Raw genomic sequence first — 14,211 nt, 5'->3', positions numbered from 1 at the left:
TTGCTCTCTTTTTACATTGCTTCACCACTCTCTTAACTTCTCTCTTTTTCTCCATATACTCTTCCCTCCTTGCATCACTTCTACTTTGTAAAAACTTCTCATATGCTAACTTTTTCTCCCTTACTACTCTCTTTACATCATCATTCCACCAATCGCTCCTCTTCCCTCCTGCACCCACTTTCCTGTAACCACAAACTTCTGCTGAACACTCTAACACTACATTTTTAAACCTACCCCATACCTCTTCGACCCCATTGCCTATGCTCTCATTAGCCCATCTATCCTCCAATAGCTGTTTATATCTTACCCTAACTGCCTCCTCTTTTAGTTTATAAACCTTTACCTCTCTCTTCTCTGATGCTTCTATTCTCCTTGTATCCCATCTACCTTTTACTCTCAGTGTAGCTACAACTAGAAAGTGATCTGATATATCTGTGGCCCCTCTATAAACATGTACATCCTGAAGTCTACTCAACAGTCTTTTATCTACCAATACATAATCCAACAAACTACTGTCATTTCGCCCTACATCATATCGTGTATACTTATTTATCCTCTTTTTCTTAAAATATGTATTACCTATAACTAAACCCCTTTCTATACAAAGTTCAATCAAAGGGCTCCCATTATCATTTACACCTGGCACCCCAAACTTACCTACCACACCCTCTCTAAAAGTTTCTTCTACTTTAGCATTCAAGTCCCCTACCACAATTACTCTCTCACTTGGTTCAAAGGCTCCTATACATTCACTTAACATCTCCCAAAATCTCTCTCTCTCCTCTGCATTCCTCTCTTCTCCAGGTGCATACACGCTTATTATGACCCACTTCTCGCATCCAACCTTTACTTTAATCCACATAATTCTTGAATTTACACATTCATATTCTCTTTTCTCCTTCCATAACTGATCATTTAACATTACTGCTACCCCTTCCTTTGCTCTAACTCTCTCAGATACTCCAGATTTAATCCCATTTATTTCCCCCCACTGAAACTCTCCTACCCCCTTCAGCTTTGTTTCGCTTAGGGCCAGGACATCCAACTTCTTTTCATTCATAACATCAGCAATCATCTGTTTCTTGTCATCCGCACTACATCCACGCACATTTAAGCAACCCAGTTTTATAAAGTTTTTCTTCTTCTCTTTTTTAGTAATTGTATACAGGAGAAGGGGTTACTAGCCCATTGCTCCCGGCATTTTAGTCGCCTCATACGACACGCATGGCTTACGGAGGAAAGATTCTTTTCCACTTCCCCATGGACAATAGAAGAAATAAAAAAGAACAAGAGCTATTTAGAAAAAGGAGAAAAACCTAGATGTATGTATATATATATATGCATGTGCGTGTCTATGAAGTGTGACCAAAGTGTAAGTAGGAGTAGCAAGATATCCCTGTTATCTTAGCATGTGTATGAGACAGAAAAAGAAACCAGCAATCCTACCATCATGCAAAACAGTTACAGGTTTTTGTTTCACAGTCATCTGGCAGGACGGTAGTACTTCCCTGGGTGGTTGCTGTCTACCAACCTACTACCTGTATTTAATCCTTTACTTTAATCCACATAATTCTTGAATTTACACATTCATATTCTCTTTTCTCCTTCCATAACTGATCATTTAACATTACTGCTACCCCTTCCTTTGCTCTAACTCTCTCAGATACTCCAGATTTAATCCCATTTATTTCCCCCCACTGAAACTCTCCTACCCCCTTCAGCTTTGTTTCGCTTAGAGCCAGGACATCCAACTTCTTTTCATTCATAACATCAGCAATCATCTGTTTCTTGTCATCCGCACTACATCCACGCACATTTAAGCATCCCAGTTTTATAAAGTTTTTCTTCTTCTCTTTTTTAGTAAATGTATACAGGAGAAGGGGTTACTAGCCCATTGCTCCCGGCATTTTAGTCGCCTCATACGACACGCATGGCTTACGGAGGAAAGATTCTTTTCCACTTCCCCATGGACAATAGAAGAAATAAAAAAGAACAAGAGCTATTTAGAAAAAGGAGAAAAACCTAGATGTATGTATATATATATATATGCATGTGCGTGTCTGTGAAGTGTGACCAAAGTGTAAGTAGGAGTAGCAAGATATCCCTGTTATCTAGCGTGTTTATGAGACAGAAAAAGAAACCAGCAATCCTACCATCATGCAAAACAGTTACAGGTTTTTGTTTCACAGTCATCTGGCAGGACGGAGGTACTTCCCTGGGTGGTTGCTGTCTACCAACCTACTACCTACCAATTAAATAGTTTTCCTAATTTTGTAAAAACTTTAGAACTGTTATTTTTATTTATTTTTTTAATTAACACACTGGCCATTTCCCACCAAGGCAGGGTGGCCCAAAAAAGAAATACTTTCATCATCGTTCACTTCATCTCTGTCTTGCCATAGGCATGCTCACACTACAGTTATAAAACTGCAACATTAACACCCCTCCTTCAGAGTGCTGGCACTGTACTGCCCATCTCCAGGAATCAAGTCCAGCCTGCCAGTTTCCCTGAATCCTTTCATAAATGATAAACAGTTACTTCACTAACAAGTACTCCTTTTCTTCATCCCAACAAAATTAGAGGACTAATTAAATTTAAAGCACGTGTTTATATTCGTCAAAATTTTTATTATCATTATATAACATTCTAAATTCTACTATAATCAACAGTCATCAAAATTCCAAATTTGTATTTTTAACATGAAGATTGAGCCTGTCTAAATCAATGACAGATGTTTGACAGTCATGCGTGCATTCATTTTCAGGCTTGCTGATTGCAAGTTCCTCCATATGTTCTCGGGCCTTAGAAGTTTTACCAATGCCAAGTCTTGGCTTGCCCTTGTTAAGGCCCTCAAGGAGAACACAAGCTTTACATACTGACTGGGAAGAAATGTGGCCACAACGTTCACATGTTGCTTGAGTTGGAAGTTTAACTCCCTCACGCACAGAGAAGCACTCACCTAATTAAAGAACAATGAAGACATGTTAAAATAAATTTACAAACAAATATATACAGAATATACAGTGTAAATAATGTTGTATTCATTACCATTTTCTGACCTTTCATAGGGCCTAGGCACACTTGCCTTCACAGACATCCTCCCAACTGAAATAATTAAATTATTTCAATACTAATGTATACCATACATTTTTATTACAATTATTTTATAACTACAGTCAAACCTTGGTTGTTGATTGCATTACTTGTCGAATAAATGGGTTTTCGAATGAGGTGTTCGAGAAAAAATGTCCCGGTTTTCATACGTTCTCTTGGTTGTCGACAGAAAAGTTTCTGTGTGTACAGAACTTGACAATGCGGAAGGCCAACACAAAAGCCTGGGTAACAAGACAGTTTTTTATTGAGTGGGTTCATGAGGTCTTTGCTCCTACTTAAACAAGATGGGTCCTACACAGATGACAGCAAGGAAATGAGTGAGCTACTCAAGTCCCAATATGACTCAGTTTTTAGCAAGCCGCTAACCAGACTGAGAGTCGAAGATCAAAATTAATTTTTTATGAGAGAGCCACAGAATTTGGTTAACACAAGCCTATCCGATGTTATCCTGACGCCAAATGACTTCGAACAGGCGATAAATGACATGCCCATGCACTCTGCTCCAGGGCCAGACTCATGGAACTCCGTGTTCATCAAGAACTGCAAGAAGCCCCTATCACGAGCCTTTTCCATCCTATGGAGAGGGAGCATGGACACGGGGGTCGTCCCACAGTTACTAAAAACAACAGACATAGCCCCACTCCACAAAGGGGGCAGTAAAGCAACAGCAAAGAACTACAGACCGATAGCACTAACATCCCATATCATAAAAATCTTTGAAAGGGTCCTAAGAAGCAAGATCACCACCCATCTAGAAACCCATCAGTTACACAACCCAGGGCAACATGGGTTTAGAACAGGTCGCTCCTGTCTGTCTCAACTATTGGATCACTACGACAAGGTCCTAGATGCACTAGAAGACAAAAAGAATGCAGATGTAATATATACAGATTTTGCAAAAGCCTTCGACAAGTGTGACCATGGCGTAATAGCGCACAAAATGCGTGCTAAAGGAATAACAGGAAAAGTCGGTCGATGGATCTATAATTTCCTCACTAACAGAACACAGAGAGTAGTAGTCAACAGAGTAAAGTCCGAGGCAGCTACGGTGAAAAGCTCTGTTCCACAAGGCACAGTACTCGCTCCCATCTTGTTCCTCATCCTCATATCTGACATAGACAAGGATGTCAGCCACAGCACCGTGTCTTCCTTTGCAGATGACACCCGAATCTGCATGACAGTGTCTTCCATTGCAGACACTGCAAGGCTCCAGGCGGACATCAACCAAATCTTTCAGTGGGCTGCAGAAAACAATATGAAGTTCAACGATGAGAAATTTCAATTACTCAGATATGGTAAACACGAGGAAATTAAATCTTCATCAGAGTACAAAACAAATTCTGGCCACAAAATAGAGCGAAACACCAACGTCAAAGACCTGGGAGTGATCATGTCGGAGGATCTCACCTTCAAGGACCATAACATTGTATCAATCGCATCTGCTAGAAAAATGACAGGATGGATAATGAGAACCTTCAAAACTAGGGAGGCCAAGCCCATGATGACACTCTTCAGGTCACTTGTTCTATCTAGGCTGGAATATTGCTGCACACTAACAGCACCTTTCAAGGCAGGTGAAATTGCCGACCTAGAAAATGTACAGAGAACCTTCACGGCGCGCATAACGGAGATAAAACACCTCAATTACTGGGAGCGCTTGAGGTTCCTAAATCTGTATTCCCTGGAATGCAGGCGGGAGAGATACATGATTATATACACCTGGAAAATCCTAGAGGGACTAGTACCGAACTTGTACACGAAAATCACTCACTACGAAAGCAAAAGACTTGGCAGACGATGCAACTGTGAAGTTCTTGCCTCTTAACACCACTCCTCTCATCCAGCCCATGGACCAGCAGGTTATTTCTAACTTCAAGAAACTTTACACCAGAGCTCTTTTTGAAAGGTGCTTCGGTCACTTCAGACACAAAATGAGTTCTGGAATAACCATTTCAATATCCTCACCTGCTTGAGGCTTTTTGACAAAGCTTGGGGGAATGTGTCTTCCAGGACCATGCAGTCAGCATGGAAGAAATTGCAGCCTGAATTTATGGCAGCCAGGGATTTTGAAGGCTTTCAAACTGAACCTGAGCTGGCAGAGGATACTGTATCCCTGGGGAAGACCTTGGGCCTAGAGGTGACTGAAGATGATGTGGAGGAGTTGGTGGAGGAGCATAGAACTGAACTCACCACAGAAGAACTTCTAGACCTTCAGAAGAAGCAGCAACAAATTGTAGCAGAAGAGATGTCATCAGAGGAAGAGGAGGGAAGGGATGATGTGCCCACTGCACTTGTCAAGGAAATGTGTGCTAAATGGCATGAAGTGCAGAAGTTTGTCAAAAAATACCATCCAGGCCAAGAAATGGCCATCCATCTCTCTAACATGTACAACAACAGTGTAATGTCTCAGTTTGAACAAGTGTTAAAACAAAGCCTGAAACAAACTTCACTGGACAGGTGTTTAGTGAAACAAAGAACCAGTGAGCCAGAACAAGGTGTTAGTGGTGAAAAGAGACAAAGAAGAGAAACAACATTGCACAGTATTTCAGTTAAATTTTCATTTAGTATTCATTTTTACAGTTTTCCTGTGCTGTATAGTTTTATACAATGTTTTATGTGATAGTTAGTACATTATTAATATATATAACTATATTGTCATTTGGGGTATGGAATGGATTAATTCCATTTACATTATTCTTTATGGGAAAAACTGCTTTGATTGTTGTCAATTTTGGTTGTATAATAAGTTAACTCAGTATACCAGGTAAAGTGTATGGAAGGGTAATTATTGAAGAATTAGAGGTAGGACAGAGAGCAGGATTGCAGATGAGCAAGGAGGCTTTAGAATGGGTAGAGGATGTGTAGATCAAGTGTTTACATTGAAGCATATATGTGAACAGTATTTTTTTATTTATTTATTTTTTTATTATCACACTGGCCGATTCCCACCAAGGCAGGGTGGCCCGAAAAAGAAAAACTTTCACCATCATTCACTCCATCACTGTCTTGCCAGAAGGGTGCTTTACACTACAGTTTTTAAACTGCAACATTAACACCCCTCCTTCAGAGTGCAGGCACTGTACTTCCCATCTCCAGGACTCAAGTCCGGCCTGCCGGTTTCCCTGAACCCCTTCATAAATGTTACTTTGCTCACACTCCAACAGCACGTCAAGTATTAAAAACCATTTGTCTCCATTCACTCCTATCAAACACCCTCACGCATGCCTGCTGGAAGTCCAAGCCCCTCGCACACAAAACCTCCTTTACCCCCCCCCTCCAACCTTTCCTAGGCCGACCCCTACCCCGCCTTCCTTCCACTACAGACTGATACACTCTTGAAGTCACTCTGTTTCGCTCCATTCTCTCTACATGTCCGAACCACCTCAACAACCCTTCCTCAGCCCTCTGGACAACAGTTTTGGTAATCCCGCACCTCCTCCTAACTTCCAAACTACGAATTCTCTGCATTATATTCACACCACACATTGCCCTCAGACATGACATCTCCACTGCCTCCAGCCTTCTCCTCGCTGCAACATTCATCACCCATGCTCCACACCCATATAAGAGCGTTGGTAAAACTATACTCTCATACATTCCCCTCTTTGCCTCCAAGGACAAAGTTCTTCGTCTCCACAGACTCCTAAGTGCACCACTCACCCTTTTCCCCTCATCAATTCTATGATTCACCTCATCTTTCATAGACCCATCCACTGACACGTCCACTCCCAAATATCTGAATACATTCACCTCCTCCATACTCTCTCCCTCCAATCTGATATCCAATCTTTCATCACCTAATATTTTTGTTATCCTCATAACCTTACTCTTTCCTGTATTCACTTTTAATTTTCTTCTTTTGCACACCCTACCAAATTCATCCACCAATCTCTGCAACTTCTCTTCAGAATCTCCCAAGAGCACAGTGTCATCAGCAAAGAGCAACTGTGACAACTCCCACTTTATGTGTGATTCTTTATCTTTTAACTCCACGCCTTTTGCCAAGACCCTCGCATTTACTTCTCTTACAACCCCATCTATAAATATATTAAACAACCATGGTGACATCACACATCCTTGTCTAAGGCCTACTTTTACTGGGAAATAATTTCCCTCTTTCCTACATACTCTAACTTGAGCCTCACTATCCTCGTAAAAACTCTTCACTGCTTTCAGTAACCTACCTCCTACACCATACACCTGCAACATCTGCCACATTGCCCCCCTATCCACCCTGTCATATGCCTTTTCCAAATCCATAAATGCCACAAAGACCTCTTTAGCCTTATCTAAATACTGTTCACTTATATGTTTCACTGTAAACACCTGGTCCACACACCCCCTACCTTTCCTAAAGCCTCCTTGTTCATCTGCTATCCTATTCTCCGTCTTACTCTTAATTCTTTCAATAATAACTCTACCATACACTTTACCAGGTATACTCAACAGACTTATCCCCCTATAATTTTTTGCACTCTCTTTTGTCCCCTTTGCCTTTATACAAAGGAACTATGCATGCTCTCTGCCAATCCCTAGGTACCTTACCCTCCTCCATACATTTATTAAATAATTGCACCAACCACTCCAAAACTATATCCCCACCTGCTTTTAACATTTCTATCTTTATCCCATCAATCCCGGCTGCCTTACCCCCTTTCATTTTACCTACTGCCTCACGAACTTCCCCCACACTCACAACTGGCTCTTCCTCACTCCTGCAAGATGTTATTCCTCCTTGCCCTATACACGAAATCACAGCTTCCCTATCTTCATCAACATTTAACAATTCCTCAAAATATTCCCTCCATCTTCCCAATACCTCTAACTCTCCATTTAATAACTCTCCTCTTCTATTTTTAACTGACAAATCCATTTGTTCTCTTGGCTTCCTTAACTTGTTAATCTCACTCCAAAACTTTTTCTTATTTTCAACAAAATTTGTTGATAACATCTCACCCACTCTCTCATTTGCTCTCTTTTTACATTGCTTCACCACTCTCTTAACCTCTCTCTTTTTCTCGATATACTCTTCCCTCCTTGCATCACTTCTACTTTGTAAAAACTTTTCATATGCTAACTTTTTCTCCCTTACTGCTCTCTTTACATCATCATTCCACCAATCGCTCCTCTTCCCTCCCGCACCCACTTTCCTGTAACCACAAACTTCTGCTGAACACTCTAACACTACATTTTTAAATCTACCCCATACCTCTTCGACCCCATTGCCTATGCTCTCATTAGCATAGGCAATGTATTTAGATAATGGTAGGGAAATTTTCATTGCATTTATGGATTTAGAAAAGGCATATGATAGAATGGAAAGGGGAGCAATGTGGCAGACACTGCAAGTGTATGGAGTAGGAAGCAAGTTACTAAATGCTGTAAAGAGCTTTTATGAGGATAGTGAGGCTCAGGTTAGGGTGTGCAGGAGAGAGGGAGATTAGTTCCCAGTAAAACTTAGTGGAGATGTCGTGTCTAAGGGCAATGTGTGGTGTAAATATTATGCAGAGAATTCATAGTGTGGAAATTAGGAGGAAGTGTGAAATAACTAAAGTATTAATCAGAGGGCTGAAGCTGGGTCGTTGAGGTAGTTTGCTCATTTAGAGAGAATGGAACAAAGTAGAATGACTTGGAGAGTATATAAATACAGTGGTCCCTCGATAATTGTAGTTCTCGAGAATCGTAAATTTCGGAAATCATAGGGATATTTTCGTATAAACATGGGCTCGCTAATCGTAGATTGACTCGCAAATACAGTGGACCCCCGCATAACGATATTAATCCATTCCTGAGAGCTCATTGTTATGAGAAATTATCGTTATGCGAATGAATTTTCCCCATAAGAAATAATGGAAATCAAATTAATCCGTGCAAGACACCCCAAAGTATGAAAAAAAAAAAATTTACCACATGAAATATTAATTTTAATACACACAAACTGAAAAAGGCATGCACAGTTACATGACACTTACCTTTATTGAAGATCTGGTGATGATTGATGGGATGGGAGGAGGAGAGAGTCTTAGTGTTTAGAAGGGGAATCCCCTTCCATTAAGACTTGAGGTGTCAAGTCCTTTTCTGGGGTTACTTCCCTTCTTCTTTTAATGCCACTAGGACCAACTTCAGAGTCACTGGACTTCTGTCGCACAACATATCTGTCCATAGTGGCCTGTACCTCTCGTTCCTTTATGACTTTCCTAAAGTGTTTCACAACAGTGTCAGTGTAATAGTCACCAGCATGGCTTGCAAAAGCTGTGTTAGGGTGATTGTCATCAAAAAAGGTTTGCACTTTAAGCCACATTCCACACATTTCCTTAATCTTTGAAGTAGGCAACTTCTTCAATTTCTCTCTCCCCTCCTTCGAACCAGTTTCCTCAGGTCTGGCCTCTTGCTGTTGAAGTTGATCTAGAAGCTCATCAGTGGTTAGTTCTTCATTGTCCTCCTCCACCAACTCTTCCACATCATCCCCACTAACCTCCAACCCCAAGGACTTTCCCAGTGCCACAATGGATTCCTCAACTGGCATAGGATTCCCAGGGTTAGCCTCAAACCTTTCAAAATCCCTTTGGTCTACACATTCTGGCCACAGTTTCTTCCAAGCAGAGTTCAAGGTCCTCTTAGCCACTCCCTCCCAAGCCTTACCTATAAGGTTTACACAATTGAGGATATTAAAGTGATCTCTCCAAAACTCTCTTAGAGTCAATTGAGTTTCTGAGGTCACTACAAAGCACCTTTCAAACAGAGCTTTTGTGTACAGTTTTTTGAAGTTTGCAATAACCTGCTGGTCCATGGGCTGCAGGAGAGGAGTGGTATTAGGAGGCAAAAACTTCACCTTAATGAAGCTCATGTCCCCATAAAGTCGCTCTGCCACGTCTGTAGGATGACCAGGGGCACTGTCTAACACCAGGAGGCACTTAAGGTCTAATTTCTTTTCAGTTAGGTAATCTTTCACATTGGGGGCAAATGCATGGTGTAACCAGTCATAGAAAAAGTCCCTAGTGACCCATGCCTTACTGTTTGCCCTCCACAGCACACACAAATTAGCCTTGAGGATATTCTTTTGCCTGAACGCTCTGGGAGTTTCTGAGTGATACACTAATAAAGGCTTCACTTTGCAATCACCACTAGCATTGGAACACATCAACAGAGTAAGCCTGTCTTTCATAGGCTTATGTCCTGGGAGTGCCTTTTCCTCCTGAGTAATGTAGGTCCTGCTTGGCATTTTCTTCCAAAACAGGCCTGTTTCATCACAATTAAACACTTGTTCAGGTTTCAGTCCTTCACTGTCTATGTACTCCTTGAATTCCTGCACATATTTTTCAGCTGCTTTGTGGTCCGAACTGGCAGCCTCACCGTGTCTTATCACACTATGTATGCCACTACGCTTCTTAAATCTCTCAAACCAACCTTTGCTGGCCTTAAATTCACTCACATCATCACTAGTTGCAGGCATTTTTTTAATTAAATCCTCATGCAACTTCCTAGCCTTTTCACTTATGATCACTTGAGAGATGCTATCTCCTGCTATCTGTTTTTCATTTATCCATACCAATAAGAGTCTCTCAACATCTTCCATCACTTGCGATCTCTGTTTCGAAAACACAGTTGAACCTTTGGCAAGAACAGCTTCCTTGATTGCCGTTTTGGACACAATAGTAGCGATGGTTGATTGGGGTTTACTATACAACCTGGCCAGCTCGGAGACACGCACTCCACTTTCATACTTAGCAATGATCTCTTTTTTCATCTCTATAGTAATTCTCACCCTTATTCCTGTAGGGTTGGCACTAGAAGCTTTCTTGGGGCCCATGGTCACTTATTTTGCAGATAAAATCACCAAAAACACTGTAATAATACGAAATGTTCCGATTGTATGCTTGGATGTTACCGCGGAGGCTGGCTGGTAAACAACGCCACCGGCGGAACAAGTGAGGCTGGCTCAGGCTGCACATTAGACGCGTCTCGGACGAATAGCGTTGAGCGGATTTTTTAGCGGTATGCGAGGCAAAATCTTAGCGATAAAATGTATCAGTATGCGGATTTAACGTTATGTGATGCCAACGGTATGCGGGGGTCCACTGTAGTAGTTCATCTGGAACAGGTACACACAGCCCCGAGCCGCCTCACACTCCTTTCCCAGCCAGTGTGCCATTGTTTATCAGTGAATGAGGATGGTCCCACGAGTTCATACGATATATTTCATATTATTCCATTCGTTTTAGTGTTTGCAACTGTTAAATAAGTCACCATGGCTCCAAGGAAAGCTTCTAGTGCCAGCCCTTTGGTAAAGAATGTGAGAAACACATATAATTTAAGAAAAAGTTTGTGGAAAAATATGAAGGTGGTGGTGGTAGAGTGGAAGCAGTTGTGATAGTGGTTGATGGTTGTAGCAGTTGTAATAGTGGTAATAGTTGTAATAGTAGTTGTAATACTGGGTCTTATGTTATTGAGGCTAGGACTTTGGGTAGTTTCAAATTTAGGTTGGATAAATATATGAGAGAGAGGGGTTGGATTTGAGTGGGACTTGCAAATGAGTGGATAGTTATCAAAGCTTATTTCTTGAGTAGCATTGAAAATTGGGGTGGGCAAATGTTTTGTTAGTGGGATGGATTGTTAAGGACCTGCCTTGTATGGGCTAACTGGCCTGCTGCAGTGATCCTCCGTTCTTACATTCTTAAGGTGGTAGCATTGTAATAGTGTTAGAAAGTGGTAGTGATGGTGGTAGAGGGTGTCTTCTTTAGTGATTCAGCAATTTATCAAAGCTTATTGCTTGGGTATAGCAGTTATGCTGTTAGTGGGTTGGATTTGTGAAGGACCGGCCTAGTATGGGCCAACAGACCTATTGCACTGTTCCTCCTTTCTTATGTTCTAAAAGCTATGGCTGGATAAATACGTACATGAGTGAGAGGGGTTGGATTTGAGTCGGACTTGCACCTGAGCTTATTGTTTGGGTAGCATTTGTTCTGTTAGTGGGTTGGATTTGTGAAGGACCTGCCTAGTATGGGCCAGCAGGGGTGTTGCAGTGTTCCTACTTTCTTAAGTTCTTATGTTCTTATTTAACATCACACTTACCAGTAGGGTGATCGAGGCTAGGACCTTGGGTAGCTTTTAAGAAGAGATTAGACAAATATATGAGTGGGAGGAGCTGAGTTTGATTTGTGTCATTGGGTACGGGAGTAAATTCTTGTGTAGAGGTCATTTTGATAAGGACCTGCCTTGTATGGGCCAGTAGACCTACAGTGTTCTTCCATTGTTATATTCTTAGTGGGAAGGATTGTAAAGGACTTGCCTAGTATGGGCCAACAGGCCTACTGCAGTGTTCCTCCTTTCTTATTGGAGACTTGTTTGTGTGAGGGAGGGATGGCAAGTTTATTGTTGGAGAATATGACAGTAATATCAACTCTACAGCTTATTTATCTATCACAATTCAACTAATATGACATAATAAACAATATTAATAACATAGAAACATGGAATATACTCCAGAATGAATAAAATAAGTCATTACGTATGTCACGAGAGGTGTTGTGTTGTGTTGTTGTTGGGTATATAAGGGCCACTGAGAGTAAGCCGTCCATAATGGTGGTGAACCAGCAGCTGGGTAGGCGAAACGTTTCGAAATAAAGATACGTTACCAAACAACATTGGAGGATACGTTTCCTTAATAAAGATACCCAAGAGTTGCACATGTGCCTAATTTATCAACATTGGAGGAACTAATGTGACATTTTATTGTGGCAACGTTTCACTCTCCAGGAGCTTTATCAAGCCATTACAAACAATACATGGACACAGAGAGTATATAAAGGCTCAGAGTGAGGTGCAATACTAGTGAGATACCATTTCGAGTTCACTAGTGGTAGTAGTAGTAGTAGTAGTAGTGACAAAAGTAATACAATATGGTAGAGCAATTAATTCGTACATGAGTAAAAGGATATAAAAGCTATTACTTGGGTAACATAAAAATAGGTTGGACAAATAAAGACTGGAAAGAGGCAGCTTGTTTCAGTGTTCACTCTCTGTAATGTGCTATGTGTAGTATAACAGGAGAGACTATGTGATGGCAGGGTTTACTGTTTTCAGGAGGATTCTTGCTAAGACTTCGGAGATGGTGAAGCTGCCGTTGTTTTGTTTAATTGCATTCGAAACAGCGATCAGTGCTGATTCGAGGCACTTGCGTCTGCGGAAATTAGTTTCTTTGATCACTAATTGGGCGTCTCTGAATTTCATGATAAAGCTCCTGGAGAGCGAAACGTTGCCACAATAAAACGTCACATTAGTTGCACTTGTGTCCTTTTACTTTACATATTGTCGGTAATTCTACCAACTTTATTACAACATTGGAGGAGTTGATTGGTGAACATTCAACCAACTCCTTCACCACCATTATGGACGGCTTACTCTCAGTGGCCCTTGGGGAAGGAAGGCGGGGTAGGGGTTGTCCTGAAAAAGGTTGGAAAGAGGGGGTAAAGGAGGTTTTGTGGGTCAGAGGCTTAAACTTCCAGCAAGCATGTGCGAGCATGTTAAATAGAAGTGAATGGAGACGAATAGTTTTTGGGACCTGACGAGCTGTTGAGTGTGAGCAGGATAATATTTTGTGAAGGGATTTGGGGAAACCAGTTAGCCAGACTTAAGTCCTGGAAATGGGAAGTACAATGCCTGCACTTTAAAGGAGGGGTTTTGGGATACTGACAGTGGTCTGGTGGCTAAAGCTCCCGCTTCACACACTGAGGGCCCGGGTTCGATTCCCGGCGGGTGGAAATTCCGACACGTTTCCTTACACCTATTGTCCTGTTCACCTAGCAGCAAATAGGTACCTGGGTGTTAGTCGACTAGTGTGGGTCGCATCCTGGGGGACAAGATTAAGGACCCCAATGGAAATAAGTTAGACAGTCCTCGATGACGCACTGACTTTCTTGGGTTATCCTGGGTGGCTAACCCTCCGGGGTTAAAAATCCGAACAAAATCTTATCTTATCTTATCTTATCTTGGAGAGACTTCTGAACTGTTGTATCTGAGCGCCTCTGCAAAGACAGTGATTATGTATGAGTGTGATGAAAGTGTTGAATGATGATGAAAGTATTTTCTTTTTGGGG

At 41.5% G+C, this 14,211-nt stretch overlaps 1 protein-coding gene across 9 annotated transcripts in view; it reads right to left on the bottom strand.

The window, feature by feature from the left end:
• Positions 1 to 2,607: 2,607 nt before the first annotated feature.
• The window catches only part of LOC128700890 (cytoplasmic tRNA 2-thiolation protein 1), a 54,337-nt gene continuing 42,733 nt past the window's right edge, over positions 2,608 to 14,211 (bottom strand). For all 9 annotated transcript variants that reach the window (XM_070085953.1, XM_053794370.2, XM_070085960.1 and 6 more), the window contains one exon: positions 2,608 to 2,960. In XM_070085953.1, coding sequence (XP_069942054.1) covers positions 2,674 to 2,960 — 287 coding nt within the window. In that variant the 3' untranslated portion in view covers positions 2,608 to 2,673. The remainder of the gene's footprint in view (positions 2,961 to 14,211) is intronic.

The sequence above is a fragment of the Cherax quadricarinatus genome, chromosome 17 (assembly GCF_038502225.1).
Source record: "Cherax quadricarinatus isolate ZL_2023a chromosome 17, ASM3850222v1, whole genome shotgun sequence".
Lineage (NCBI taxonomy): Eukaryota > Metazoa > Arthropoda > Malacostraca > Decapoda > Parastacidae > Cherax > Cherax quadricarinatus.
Note: the sequence above shows the minus strand (reverse complement) of the source record. Positions and strands in the feature narration are given on the sequence as shown.